Source organism: Myotis brandtii, unplaced genomic scaffold (genome assembly GCF_000412655.1).
Source record: "Myotis brandtii unplaced genomic scaffold, ASM41265v1 scaffold165, whole genome shotgun sequence".
Classification (NCBI taxonomy): Eukaryota; Metazoa; Chordata; class Mammalia; order Chiroptera; family Vespertilionidae; genus Myotis; species Myotis brandtii.
The window spans coordinates 15,984,182-15,999,497 of record NW_005356042.1 but is presented as its reverse complement, the minus strand read 5'-3'; the positions used below and the strand labels follow the sequence as shown (position 1 = coordinate 15,999,497).

General features: G+C 38.7%; 1 protein-coding gene across 1 annotated transcript in view; it reads right to left on the bottom strand.

Moving 5' to 3' along the window:
• GLG1 (golgi glycoprotein 1) overlaps positions 1-15,316 on the bottom strand; it is a 53,679-nt gene that overhangs the window by 23,471 nt on the left and 14,892 nt on the right. Inside the window, exons 7-12 of the mRNA XM_014536802.1 lie at positions 13,369-13,552; positions 10,256-10,470; positions 5,886-6,007; positions 4,486-4,587; positions 2,261-2,414; positions 451-588 (exon numbers count right to left, since the gene is read on the bottom strand). Coding sequence (XP_014392288.1) covers positions 451-588; positions 2,261-2,414; positions 4,486-4,587; positions 5,886-6,007; positions 10,256-10,470; positions 13,369-13,552 — 915 coding nt within the window. The remainder of the gene's footprint in view (positions 1-450; positions 589-2,260; positions 2,415-4,485; positions 4,588-5,885; positions 6,008-10,255; positions 10,471-13,368; positions 13,553-15,316) is intronic.

Sequence of the window (15,316 nt, the reverse complement as noted above, 5' to 3'; positions counted from 1 at the left end):
GCTCTCTATCCCTCTCCCCTTCTTCTCTGTGGAAAATCAATAAAATATATTTTAAAAAAAAAAGAGGAAAGGAGAGGAAATTATGTTAAAGAAAGTAGGATGGAGCAAGTAGTAAGTTAGTACATAAGACGCCTACCACAAAATCTTATATATTGCTAGAGGCAGGCCATACCTTTCTTTGACTCTAGGCTTTTTAAGAGGCAACACAAAGAGGGAAAACAATCAATTACAAAGTAATATAAAAACAAACTAAATGCTTAGGAAAAGTATAGTTATTCTTGATTACAGAGACCAAACAGAAAATTTTCCCAAGGATTTCTTATAGAGAGATCATTAAGTAATTTAACAAATTATGTCCATGAAGTAAAGAGAAATGGATTTTTCGGGGGTTTGTACTCTATATAACATGGTAATCATGAAGATGATGATGATGATGATGATGTCACCTACCTGTCCGGTCTCTGTTTTCTCACTGCACCATTTGCCCAGGTCAATCAGGCACTTATCCTGGAGCGCAGGATCCAGCTTAACATCCATGGCACGCTGGTGTAGGATCCTCTGGACTTCAGCTCGGCACTCCCGTGAGAGCTACGTAAGAACAAGCAAAGCATTCTAAAGGTACCAAAACCAAGACACCTGATAATGCCAGGAAACTGACAAATAACTTTATACCTTAAATCTTTTCCAGAATAATAATTAAATGTTCTAGGAGGTTTCTAAAAACCTACCCTTTTTGGAATGAGATTATACATTGGGCCTATTCTATATATTATATGAAACAACATCCTTTTTTCAGAATATCCTAATAAAAAGTGAACTGAATTTGTTTAGGTTACATTAGGAAGTTTCTATTCAGCAAGATTAATTTGCTATGACTCCAAGAATGTAGAGAATGTTGGGTCCAATTCAGGAGGGAAAACACACAGGTTAGGAGAACTGAGTTCAAATTTACCTAAACTCAGACAAGCAGATAACAGCAGAACCAACAGTCACCACAGGTTAGAATCAGACTCTTCCAGATGAGTTAGAATTAGAAGAGGGTGAAACAGATGAAAACTAGTATTTTTGGAAAGGTTGTGAGAAAGCGGTTATTGACAGGTAAAGATATTCTCTCTTCCTAAAAGGGCCATGTGCCGGGGGTGGCGGGGGAGAGATGGAGAGTAACTGCTTAACGGGCATGGATTTCTTTTTGGGGACATGGAAATGTTTTGGAATTAGATATTGTGGTTGCACAACTTTGTCAATATACTAAATACTAAAGAGTTTTTCTCTTTAAAATGGTTCATTTTATGTTAGATGAATTTCACCTCAATTTTTAAAAGAAATAGATATTTTAAAAAGACATCTTCCAACCCTTTGTTTGTAAGACAGGTACCTCCTTCTATAGTGACTACCAACATGCCAGCTCCTGTGATTAATGACAAGCTCATCATATGAAGAAAAAGGTAACAACAATTCCCATATTTTCTTACACAGCAGTATAAAAGCTGGGTTAAGACTGCAGTTAACTGAAGTACAACCTTTCTTTCTACCTGGGTCTCCTCATTCTGAATCCTGCACTTAGTCAGACTTCTGCATTAAGCCCAGAAGGGGTATTTGTTAACATGCATGTGAAATAATACCATCTCTACTTCCTGTAACAAATGCAGGACTGAAATGCAATCAGTACCTCAGATGGCTTTAAAAGGTCATCTGGGAGAGCAAGCAGCACGTCAAGTGGCACCAGAAGGCAGTAAACGTTGCCCGAGAGCCAAACCCACACAAATACCCCGACAAGAGGTGGCATCCAGGGCAGACAAGTACCAGGAGCCTGGGCTATGGCGGTTTCTGCTCCACACAACGAGTGTGCTAGGAGAGAGGCCTATTAATATAGACGATATGTGTTCTCATGCCAAGAGCAGGAGACGAAAAACAATTTGTATCTTGGCTAAGAGCTTCTAATGGATCTTTAAAGCTAAATAATGTTGGGGGCAGCAGAACTTAAGTGTGTATTTGTGATTTAGATTTTGGTAATCTAAGGAAAAAACTGGAAATATCCTGACTCACTTTGTTAAAAACATAAAATCAGGCAGAAAGAAGCTGATAGGACACTCTGTGTGCACTCACTGAATGAAGAAGTTTTGGGTAGTGTAGCAACCCCTCCCCCGAGATACACGAATAACGAAGTTTTCCTAGGATGCCAGAAATCAGAACAATATATAGCAAACTAATTAAAAAACAAATGACAAGAAGAAGAAATGAAGTCAATAGTGACGCATACCCTCCTGCCCTGCTCCTCCGTGCGGTAGGCATGTCTGTACAGGCAAGAGAACACAGCTCCAGGAGGCATAAACTCACTGGTTTCGTTCCAGCCGTGGGTGTGGCAGAGACGAGATGCATCTCCCTGGCACTTGCGGTATAAGACAGGGTCCAGTCTGTAGAGTTAGGAGTTAAAAGATAACCACTCTTACTATACCCTTCCTTCTAGCACATGCTAAGGCTCTTACAATGTGCTTGTATGCGCATTAATAATCACCTCCAGCCCTGGCCGGGTGGCTCAGTTGGTTGGAGCATTGTCCCATACACTGAAAGGTTGCAGGTCTGATCTTGGTCGGGGTGCATATGGGAGGCAACTGATCAATGTCTCTCTCTCTTCTTTCCTCTCTAAAATTAATAAAAACATATCTTCGGGCGAGGATTAAAAAAATAATAATTTTAATAATCATCTCCAGGGTAGCGGAAACAGCAGGTAAGCAAAAGTATATTCTTGAATTTGTTCTTGGTGAACACACAGTGGTCAATGTGCAGAAGTTTGTTAACCTTAGTACAGAAGATTTAAGTTCTACCTCAAAGAGGTTATCTTGGCTATGAAAGGCACACATTTCAGTAACAGACTCAGCACTAGCATGCCCTGGCTAAAATGAGAAAATAAGGGTTGTAGCTGTCAGCAGGCAACCCACAACTTTTTACTCAATACTTTTTTCTAAGCGTACATGAAGTTCAATCCTACCTGATATACTAGATTTGGTAAGAGCAGGAAATGGTAAGATAAACAGAAGCTCTCATTCAACTTCTTTTCTAGTAAAACTGTTCTTCTATTCCCTATGCAAGGTAAGGCCATTAAAATTTAGTTTACCTGAATATGCTTATCAATTAAAAAAACTTGACATTTAACTTGGACTCTGGAGACAGTGCATTAGGCAATGAGCCTGCTGCTTCTCCGACTGAGATCAATGAATGCTTAATTCTGTCCACGTCATAAAGTCAATTTTGAGGGAGTGCTACTTAATGGAAGGAAAAAGGCTGATAATATTTAATGAGCAGCTTTTATGACTATGAAACATCTTTTGACCATGGCTGAAGGAATTACAAAAGAGGAAAAAACATGATTTTGTTAAGGTAGTAAACTCAGTAAACTCTGCTCTTTCAGTTTGGATGGCCTGAGTAAGCACAAGGAAATTCCCACCCAGCTTTCTGTAGTATTTTCCAGAGCAAATTTCAGGAAACAGAAACAGAAACACACTGAATTTTCAAATAGTCTTTCTAGTAAAGCATGTGGGTAAAGCATCCATTAATCCCCAGAAAAAGTTAATGACCAAAGTACAGTGGCTTAAACAACTGGATCAGGAAGAAGCTGAACGTGGGAAGCAGAAGCAGCCTGATCCTACTGGCTGCTCTGGAGGTGGGAAGGGAGAATAAGACCTGGAGAGAGGAGGGAATTGCAGCCAATAAATTATAGTGGTTCTGAAGGTAATAGATCCTTCTTCTATCTCATCTCTTCCCCCTATTTTTTGGCTAACAGGATCAGAAGAGAATCAAGTTGTTACTTATTGATAAGAGCCTCTTAAGATAGAAGAAATTCAATAACTTTGAATAGTTAAAGAAATAAAAGCAAATTCCCATACCAGGTACAAATCAATAAAAATAAAAATGTTACTATTGTCTACTTAGAAACATATCTGAAGACACTATTGCTGCCCCAAAGGTGCCCAAGTTCTCTCTGGATAGATGATGTCTGTGGTATCAGAAACATTTGGTCCTGACTTCCCAAGTGGCAGTGAAGCCCAGGCAGCATGGCTCAGAGGTTGAGTGTCGACCTATGAACCAGGAGGTCATGGTATGATTCCTGATCAGGGCACAGGCTCAATCCCATGTGGGGCCTGCAGGAGGCAGCCGATCAATGATTCTCTCTCATGATTGATGTTTCTATCTCTCTCTCCCTCTCCCTTCCTCTCTGAAATCAATAAAAATATATATTAAAAAAACAAAACACAAAGTAGCAGTGAATGGGGACACTTAGGGACAAACTGCAGGGGCTGCCTCTGTTTTTAGATACTGTTCTGAAAGTAAGAAAGAGGTTTTTCGGGGATTAAAGTTGTTGGCTATCCCAGAAATTAACAAAAACAAATTCCTATTGATTATTTAAAAAAAAAAAATACAAAGGATATTGACTACACAGGAGAACAGGCTGAGATTTTACACTTACACTGGTTTCAAAATACTCACTTCCAATCTCGGGAGATAAAATACTGTAGCTCTAACAGACGGTGTTCACAGTCTTCTACCATTTTCTCTGTATATAAATGTTCCATCAGGCACGAGAGGATCCTGGGCATAAAACAGGGTGAAATTGCAACATGAGACAGAAGAGTTCTGACAATATGTGCAGAATTCTCACATTAGTATTCCCTTGGTCTAGGAAAAGCCATTCTGCCATTTCCTAGGGCAATCAGGCACTTACTCGCCCTGACAGAGATTAAGCCTTCTATCAGCTTGAGTCACTTAGCACTTAGGACTCAGCCTGCACAAGATCCGTGTGCAGCTGCTTTATTTTTAACTGTTGATTATGAACATTTTCCAACACACACACCTTTCCTTCGCATAGCTTTATCTTCCTATGGCCCAGGTTGTTTTAACTGTCCTCCCTTGCTGATATTTTGAAGCAAATCATTCCATTGTAAGTACTTTAGCATGTTTTTCTATCATGAGAATGTAATAGCATTACCTACCAAAATAAATTAATTTTTAAAAATTTCCAATTATTTCATTCCTTTTTACATGTTCATTCAAATCAGGACGCAGAAAAGGTCCACACATTGGATTTAATTGATAGTATCTTAAATCTATTTTAATCTGCAGTAGTTTACTTCTTCCTCCCTCTCCCTTGCCCCCTGTATAGTTAATGCAATTATTTTTATATTGGTAAATATGCTTAATTAGTCTTAAGTGTGTTTGTCTATCTTCTCCAACCACACAAAAACCTTTACGGAAGATTATCTTGTTTTAATCCCCTCCCACCGCACGCACAGCAGGAGTGCATGCACAGCAGGACAATGACAACAGGTCTGCATTTATTTTACTGTTGCGAACTGCCCGTTGTAGGGTATAAAGATTTTTTAAGAATGGGAAACCTGTTCTCACTTGCAACCTGCTTTTAAGAGCTCTTTGCATATCATATGGAAGAAAACGAATGCATGTGATTTAAATATTTCATTATAGAATTTTACAGCTTTCCTAAGTCTTGTATACAACCTCAGAGTTCATTTTGCCCATGATTCCCCTATCCAACCACCACATTTTGTTTTATATTTTAATGAAAATTAATTACTCTCTGATGGTGATCAAGTAGCCAATATACAAACAGGATGAAAAGTATAGAGTGACCTAACGTACAGGCCCACCTATGCTCAGTCACTGTCAACAATATCATCACAATGCTGGGTTTAGGGGCCTCCACATCACGGACGAGGCAGAGCTGACGTCTTAATTCCCATACTAGTTTTAACAAAGGTTGGTATGTGTTGCTGTTTAACAAAATTCCAGTTATGATGTTGAGGGAACGTTCCCTGTGCTACACTGCCAAATAAAATACAATATGGGTAAATACCACAAACCACATAACCTACATTGGGTCTCCTGATCGTATGTGTTTGCAGGCGGTCTGTATTACAGATTCACAAGCTTCATTCAAAGCTCTATCAATGCGGTAATCTGCACCAGGGTCAGTCTCCTGAATCAGTGTTTGAAGCTGGATTAAAAAAAAAAGAAGAAGAAGAAGGAAGAAAGTAAGTCACTTACACATCAGGGAAGAGCAATGTTACCGCTTCATACAATTAGTTACTAAGCCTGGCATATCACAAGGTCCTACAAGTGTCACTGGCCAAGTAAAAGAGCTCTTGCCCAATCCTTTCCAACTGGTTTCTCTACCTCGTTGATCGAGTTTTCCTGTTTAAGCAATTGTAAGGATTACTTGCCTACCAGTCTGAATCATCAATGGACATTTGCAAAACCAAAGGTCTTTACAATATAAAGGCTACCCTTTCCCTTATATCTGCCTATGTAGTAATAAGATGACTAAATCTGACACTTAGAGGCCAAGCAAGAATTGAGTGAAGAGTAAATAATTTCCAGTTAGAAACCTACTTTGGCCCCAAGAATCTAAAATTTAAATTTTGCTGCAAAGACACTGGCATTACAACAAGCATACTCTGCTTTATTAAAGATAGATGTGAGATTTCATTTTGCTTGCAAGAAATATTCATTACAAAAAAAAGAATATAATACTTATGATCTCTTGTTTTTCCTCAACTCTCATTTATATAACAAAGGGGTAATCCAGAGCTAATAAGTATACAGAAAAATATTTGTCATTATGCAGCTGAAAATGAGAGTACAGTCTTTAACATTTACTTTTGCTTGGACCATGCTTTATCATGAAATAAATCAAAAGTATGAGATGTGCCCTGGATTTTTCCCCTCTCTTTGAGGAAAAAGCAGTTGGGGTGCAGAAGAAACAGTTCTAAATTAAGGAACAGAGACCTGAGTTCTATTAATAGCTCTGGCTCTGCCAGATATTAGTGTTGAGAACGTGGGCACGTTGATTAACCTTTAAGTTTCAGTTTATTTAACTGCAGAGGATTATAAGAATATATAGAAGGTTATATAAACTGCAAGCATTTGACAGGTATAAAAGTTCATTATTACTACAGATGGGTAGCAGATGGTGTTTTGGGGTGGGAATCTTGAATAACAGAGAGCACATCTGAAAACTATAATCCTGGTTTGGGTTCCTTTTTTCCAAGTTAAAGACCTGGAGCCCTTTTTGTGTCACAGATTTAGCCTTTCTCTGTAGGAGCTTTCTCTGATCCCCATACATTTGACCTATAATACCACAGGGGCTCTAGGAAAGTACTAACTCCATCACATATTGATCAGAACACAGAACCAAAGGAAATGAACAAAGAAAACCCCATCCTATCTATTCTAAAATAAGTCAATACTCAAGATGAGCGATATATGAAAGATTTCCAGTATTCTGGGATGAAAGTTATTTATACCAATTCTTGGTGGCAATTTAGAAAAGCTACAAAATGCTGTGGGTAGTTGGTAGGAAGATTACTGTCAAAGGATTATTGATTTTAGTAATGACATTTATTGACAAAGAACAAATATTTTTATCTTTTTCTGAGGGAAATTATAAGCATCATGGGAGTCTGAAAGTCTCTGCAAGAACTGTATTAAATATCTATGATTCATGACTGACAGACAAACCTGGAGAATTCACAATGAATGCACCAGATTGCAGCTACTAAAAGGAGGCAATGAATGCCCTACAGATTCTAGTAGGCTAAGGACTCAAGAGATCACTGAACTCTGGAATCCAGTGACAACAGTGTGGGAAATTAACGCTAAGAATGAAAATTTCTACATGATTATACATCTACTCCAGTACCTGACTGCTTAGGAAAAACCTGGGGAAGTGCTTCTGGGAAATGATTAGTCTAGAGAACAGATTGGACAGTCACCTTTGGCCTGGGAAAGACTGGGCCCAGACTCACTCAGCCATAACCACAGAGAGTTTAGTAAGCTCATGATTATGGTGCATTTGGCAAAGTATGTACTCATTAAGGTAACACTTGCTTTTATGCTTCCACAGTTTACTATTTGGTAAGAGATCACTAAATCAAAGCACAGCCAAGCAAAGAATAGGGAAAATCAATGGTTAACCACAGACAGGTATAAAAGTCTACTGTATCAGGGAACAAAACTTTGAAAAAGAAAGAAACCCATCCAAAATATATTATTTCAAAGCATTCCTCCCAATGACTGAGGATGGACAATGTGGTGGAAAACGAAGAAAAAATTATTCTTTTTCTTCAATTCCTAAAAACCACAAGTCCATAAAAACCCAAATAAAGTGTTTGTTTCCCACTTGGCTAAACGTAATGTGGGCAAAGCCACTACCTCACTATTGAAGGCTTGAGCGCTGGGCTGGGAAGCATTTATTCTGGGCACAGGACGAGGCAGGCGTGCTTACTTATCCTTCAGGTGCTGAGTCACTCACTAGCTCTTTCATCAAGCTAAATTTCAGAAATCCCTGGAGGTTAGCTAGATGCTTCGAAATAAAGTCTAACCAATCTATTTTCTTTTTTCTGTACACCTTAGTACAAGTGTAGCCTCAGTAAAGAATATATAGGTTTATTCCTAACCACTCCCTCCCCTTCCCATGCAGCATTAAGGATAAAATGCAAATGTAGGGTATCTTGATCAATTCTTGGTCTGGGGCCCAGGCACATACACTGTCACAGAGGTTTCTTTCCTCGGACAATCACCAGCAAGGACTGCTTCTGAGGAATTATATCCAGAAGCTAGCTTTCTGTCTCGCTAGGCTTGGTATTTTGGGGAAGAGACTACATTTGTCTACTTTTCCCACCATGGGAGGTATAATTACAGTCTACTCTGGGTCATGGTAATAGGAGCTAAGGTGAAATTTTATTCCAAATCAAAATTCTATGGAAATTTGGCGTTTTGGACTAAAAATTGTGATTTTAATGATTAGCAGAAAAATACAAGTAATATTCAATTTTTAATAAAAATGCAAACAGAAAAATAAAAGACTAATGAATTATGGTTTTTTAAAGTTTCTCTGAGGACAAAGCCTCAACTTTCGAATTTAATGAAACAGAAACAGAGGCATTGTATTTATAATATTTTTAAACTTTATTATTATTTTCAAAATTTTTATTAATTTTAGAAAGAGAGAGAAACATCAAGTTGTTGTCCCACTTATTTATGCATTCATTGGTTGATTCTTATATGTGCCCTAACCAGGAATCGGATCCACATCCTGGGCATATCGGGAAGATGCTCTAACTAAGTGAACTACTGGCTAGGGCTTAACTTTGCATTATGTACTGGAATTCTAGTTATTAACTGCTTATGAATCCTGCACAAGAATAACTTTATCTCCTCAAGCCAAGTATGCTAATTTTTTTTAACTATCTTTACAGAACTGATTGTAGAGTTAGGAGGTAGAAAAGAAAGGCCCTTCCACATACAGTTACCCTAGTGCAGTGGTCAGCAAACTCATTAGTCAACAGAGCCAAATATCAATAGTACAACGATTGAAATTTCTTTTGAGAGCCAAATTTTTTAAACTTAAACTATATAGGTAGGTACATTGTTATTAACTTAATTAGGGTACTCCTAAGGCTTAGGAAGAGCCACACTCAAGGGGCCAAAGAGCTGCATGTGGCTCGCGAGCCACAGTTTGCCAACCACGACCCTAGTCTAACAAGAAAAAGTAGTATAATTTGAAAACAACATGCTTTCTTGATCCTTCAGGCCTGGAGTTCATGACCTGTCATACATCAGCAATAAAAAGAAACAGAAAATTCCAATTCATTTCAGATCTCTTTCAGCCTCAACTCAATTAAACCCACTGAGACAGGAAAATTCTCTTTTGGTGGAGGACCTTTGCTGAGGTACTAGAAGTTGGTTTGCCTTGATTATGAATTTAGTCAATCCAATCTAGCAAGTTACCTTAAAAAAATTCTAGCAAACAATGCATTTTATCTATTTCTTTAAGTACATAGCTCTTTTTATTGATTACTAGAGGCCCGATGCACAAAATTCGTGCAAGAGTAGGCCTTCCTTCCCCCGGCTGCCGGTACTGGCTTCCCTCCAGGACCTGGGATCCAAGCCTCCCTTTGGCCACCAGCAGGCACCTGGGACCCGGGCTTCCCTCACAGCCCTGGCTTCATCCGGAAAGATGTCTGGTCTATATTATGCTTTTATTATTATAGATGAGCTCAAACTTCGGCTCTGCAGCAAAATCCACATTCTTACAATGAAATGCCTGAAGAAACAATATTCCATGTCTGATACTCACTGTGATATCATAAATGATCCAGATATAGTTGGGACAGTGTCAGGAAGAGGCTCTTCAGCTGATAAAATGTGACATTCAAAATGGCAGTAGAAAAATTTTCCTTACCGCCTGCTGGCAGTTAATTCCAAGGTTCCCTTTCTCCCCTCGAACTACTTTCATCAGACAATGCAGGGTTCGGCCTTTTCGATGTAATCCAGAACAGTGGTGTTCAATCTCCCCCCGACAGCTCAGGATGATCTCAGGGCTCAAAGAAAAGTCTTCCATCAACATGCGTCGGTAATCCAACATCTCCCCCTGGCACTCACTGCTCACTTGTCGCCCTAAGTTAGGATTTAAGCCATAACATTATGGTGAGCATTAGGATCAAGTATCACCACATATGAATATACCAGTCACATTATTATCTAGACTGAAAAGCTTAGAATTTAGCAAAAACTTTATCAGCATAAAATGAGTTTAAGATTCCAGAGACTAGGGTTTATCCTGTCAGTGTTCTGCATTATACAGATTTTATATTACTAAACTAATCATGCAAATGTTTTACCAATGAAAGTCTTATCAACAAGATAACTATGTGGGTAAAAACGAAAGCCTAGAACAATCTCTATTGGCCCACAGTAAAAGCTTGTGGAAAGACTACCATTTAAATATTCACTATAGCTTCCCACCTTCCGTCAGCTATAAATGCCAACTGGGAAAACTTAAGTAATGTTTTAAAACACAGCTTTATTGACGTACAGTTGACATGTAAGAAACTATACTTTCAAAGTATACAACTGGGTAAGTTTCATATACATATACATTGATGAAACCATCACCACAATCAAGATACTGATCACAGTTATCAACTCCAAAAGTTTCCCTATGCTCTCTTGTAATCCCTCCCTTCCTTTCCTATCCACACCCCCAACCTCAACCCCAGTCAACCATTGACTTGCTTTCTGTGACTATAGATTAGTTTAATAGTTTGTAATTTTTAGAAGTCTATATAAATAGAATCATATCATATGGACTCTTTTTGTTTGACTTCTACTCAGCATAACTATTTTAAGATTTATCCATGTATTGACAATTCATTCCTTTTTATTGCTAAGTAATACTATTCCGTGATATAGATATGCTACAATTTGTTTATCCCTTTCAACTACTGATGAACATTTGGGTTATTTCCAGTTTGGGGCTATTACTGGTACATATAGAGCTATTATTAGTATTCATGTGTAAGAGTTTACATGGACATTCGCTTTCATATGTCCGGGTCATATGGGAGATGTATGTTTAACTTCTTAAGAAACTGGCAAACTATTTTCCCAAGTGGTTGTACCACTTTAAATTCTCATCAGCAATGTACAATAGTTCCAGTTTTTCCATATTCTTGTCAACACTTAATATGATCAGTCTTTTTTTAGCAATCTGTATAACTTCTCTGAATTATCTGTTCATATCCTCTGGCCATTTATTTACTGAGTCTTTTTTGTGTTTCTTGTCAATTTGCAGTTTAAGGACATTAACTCTCTATTTTTCAAATACCAAAATTAGATTACATTATGCATACTGTTTTATAATATGCCTTTACTAGTCAATAATCTCTACTTTTCATTTTAGGATTCACCTAATATGCAGACCATAATCAATATTCCCCAGCTGTCTCCAAAATGCCCTTTGTTTGGTATTCAGTCCAAGACCATGCATTGCCTCTAGTTGCTATTTCATTGCTTTCAAACATCCAAATATGAAAAAAAATTTACCAAAAAGTTCTGAGTTTTCTTTAATGACTGATTTTTCCCCCACTTAACTTTTTAATCACTAACCAACTCTCCCAGCACCATTTATTCAATGAGAGGTAGAAATTTCATTTTTGTAGTCTATAGCGAATATTAAAGACAACGCTGGCTTTTCATACATCCTTCTTGGATCCTCTGTCAGGGGTTGACATTTGGACTAAACAGACCATGAGTCTGACTCTACAGGGGATAATCCTTTCATCTTTTACTGTTTAATTTCTTAACATCATCATTGTTATAATAATAATAACATTACCTATCACTTATTATATACTAAGTGCTATGCCAAATAGCCTCATTCAATCCTCATATGAACTCAACATAGGAACATAGGTAATATTATTTTTTATAGATAAGAAAAATGAGGTTTAGAGAAATTAAAAAATGGAAACAATGGACACCTTGCCAGTTAGTTTGGTGATAGAGCCATAACTTGGAAGTCATCTCTCTCTGTCCCAAGCTCATCTGCTAAACCAGTGGTTCTCAACCTTCCTAATGCCGCGACCCTTTAATACAGTTCCTCTTGTTGTGGTGACCCCCCAATTTCATTGTTACAAATTGAACATAATTAAAGCATAGTGATTAATCACAAAAACAATATGTAATTATATATGTGTTTTCTGATGGTCTTAGGCGACCCCTGTGAAAGGGTCATTCGACCCCCAAAAGGGTCGAGACCCACAGGTTGAGAACCGCTGTAAACCATTATACTACTCTGTCCTAAAAATGTGGTACAGTACAGGGTGTGGCAAAAGTAGGTTTACAGTTGTGAGTATGCAAAACACAGTTCATTCTTGTATTGTTATTTATTTATTTATATTACTTTTAAATTCTCACCTGAGGGTATGTTAATTGATTTTAGAGAGGAAGTAAGGGAGAGAGAAAGAGACAGAGAAATATCAATGTGAGAGAGAAACTTCTATTGGTTGCCTCCCGTGTGCACCCCAACGAGGATTGAACCAGCAAGCTGGGTGTGTGCTCTGACTGGGAATCTACCTGGCAAGCTTTTGGGGTATGGTGCTCCAACCAACTGCACCACACTGGCCAGGGCTTATTTGTTAATTATTGTATTATTTTTCCATACAAACAACTGTGAACCTATTTTTTGCCACACCCTGTAGGTATTTTAAAATACTAAAATATTTGGATTTGAGAAATATTCTTTACTTTGTAAAAAAAAAAAAAAAGAAGAAGAAGAAGAAGAAGCAAGCAGAGATATAAAGAAAAACAAAATTGGAGATTAATGAGCTAAGAGGAAGGGCCTTCAACAAGGTGTAGGGATGCTAACCCTTCAATTCCTAAAAAAAAGACTCTTAAATAACAAGGCACAGGTGTACTCAAAAGAGCAAATATAGGCGAACAGTAACAGTACATGAAGCTTTAAAATGTAAATCCAAAAAGGAATTAAAAGGATAAAAAGAAATAAACTCTCACCTCTATGCACAGCTGACTCCAGACACATCAGAAGGTAGGAGAGCCTGGCTTCCCGGGACCGGGGAAGGTTCTCCACATTGCACCGGTATTTTTTTAAGTCACTCTTACAGGATTTGGCCAATGAATAACTGACCTTATAATCTTGGGCAATCAGCTTCTGGCGGGTTGTTAGTGCTTCTCGACACTGAGTAAAGAAGGCAGCGAGAGAGTTGTAAGACTGCTCAAGTGGTTCAGCTGTTCCCATGTACCTCTCATGGCCAAGTACATGTCAACAACAACAGCCGTTGTTACCAAGATGCCTCTTTTAAGCTTGGTTAAAATTTAACACAAGCATGCTAAACTAGCGTGACAAGAGGCAGAGGTAAATGGGTGGGGACCCCTAGGTTTCTACAGTGAACTGCTGATGGTGGCTGCAATAGCTGTCCTAAACACATACATATTTGGTAGATTCTAATACAAGATCTTGACAAAGTATTCTTTTTCTATTTAACAATATTCCTAAAGTAAATTTCACCAGAATCAAAGTAGAAACTAACATAATACTTCAGAAGTTCCATTCTATACATTTTAAATATAATTACTCAATAGTAAAGGAACTGAAAATGAAAAACATTTCAGCTGCACAGAAAATGACAGAATTAAAAAAAAAACACACAAAAATAATTACTTTTAAAGGTAATAAAATTTTTTTTTGCATTCATCCAGGAACAGAATACTAAGAGTAATGAAAATGCTTAATGAAACATCTGCTGAAAAATTAAATAGCTAATTACCTATGAAGCACATTGGTTTGGTTAGCCTAAACTTCCTGAGTATGTAAGACTGACTTCAGTGTAATTCTGATATAAAATTCTCCATTTTGCCCTGGCTGGTGAGACTCAGTTGGTTGGGCATTGGCCCATGCACCAGAGAGTTGCTGGTTCAATTCCCGGTCAGGGCACATGCCTGGGTTTTGGGCTCAGTCCCCAGTAGGGACGGTACAGGAAGCAGCCAATTGAAGTTTTGTTCTCACATCAATGTTTCTCCCTCTCCCTCTCCCTTCCTCACTCTCTAAAAAAATCACTAAAATTTAAAAAATCACTTTAAAATTTTTTTCCCAATTTTACTCCCCAAACTGATTCCAAATTGGCTTTCAAATGTCCAGATATCACAAATAACGCTTCATTTTCTTGGCTTAAGCAAAATATGCTTTGGTTCCCTACTAAAAGCCAGTGTCTCGCCTCTGAAAAGGGTTAGCTTTACCAGTCATTTATTTTGATATCAGTTTATAAGAAAGTTATTTGAGATGATTTGAGAAAGCTTTTAAGAAATGAATAAGTCCTAGCTAGTTTGGCTCAATGGACAGAGCGTCTGCCTGCAGACTGAAGGGTCCTGGGTTTGATTCTGGTCAAGGGCACATGCCCAAATGACGGGCTCGATCCCCAGTAGGGGCGTGCAGGAAGCAGCCAATCAATGATTCTCCCTCATCATTGACGTTTCTCTCTCTCTCTCTCTCTCTCTCTCTCTCCCCTCGCCCCCTCACCCTTCCTCTCTGAAATCAATAAAAAATATCCTATATAATAAAAGCATAATATGCAAATTGATCAAACGGCTGAACAGTGGAACGACCATCCGGGACCATGCTATGGTGCCAGGCCAGCCAAGGTGGGTGCAATGCAATTGATCAGGGGCCTGGCCATTGCCCCATGATCGCCCCACAGACGGAGGCCCAGGCCGCCTTCGGCTGCGGTGGGTGGGCGGGGCCTCCCTCTATTGCCCCATGATCGCCCCACAGAGGGAGGCCCAGGCCTCCCTCTTTGAGGGAAGCCCAGGTCTTGGGTGCTGGAGGGAAGCCGGTGCCAGCAGCCTTGGGAAGGAAGGCCTACTCTTGCACTAATTTTGTGCATCAGGCCTCGTGTGTGTGTGTGTGTGTGTGTGTGTGTGTGTGTGTGTGTGTGTGTGTGTGTAA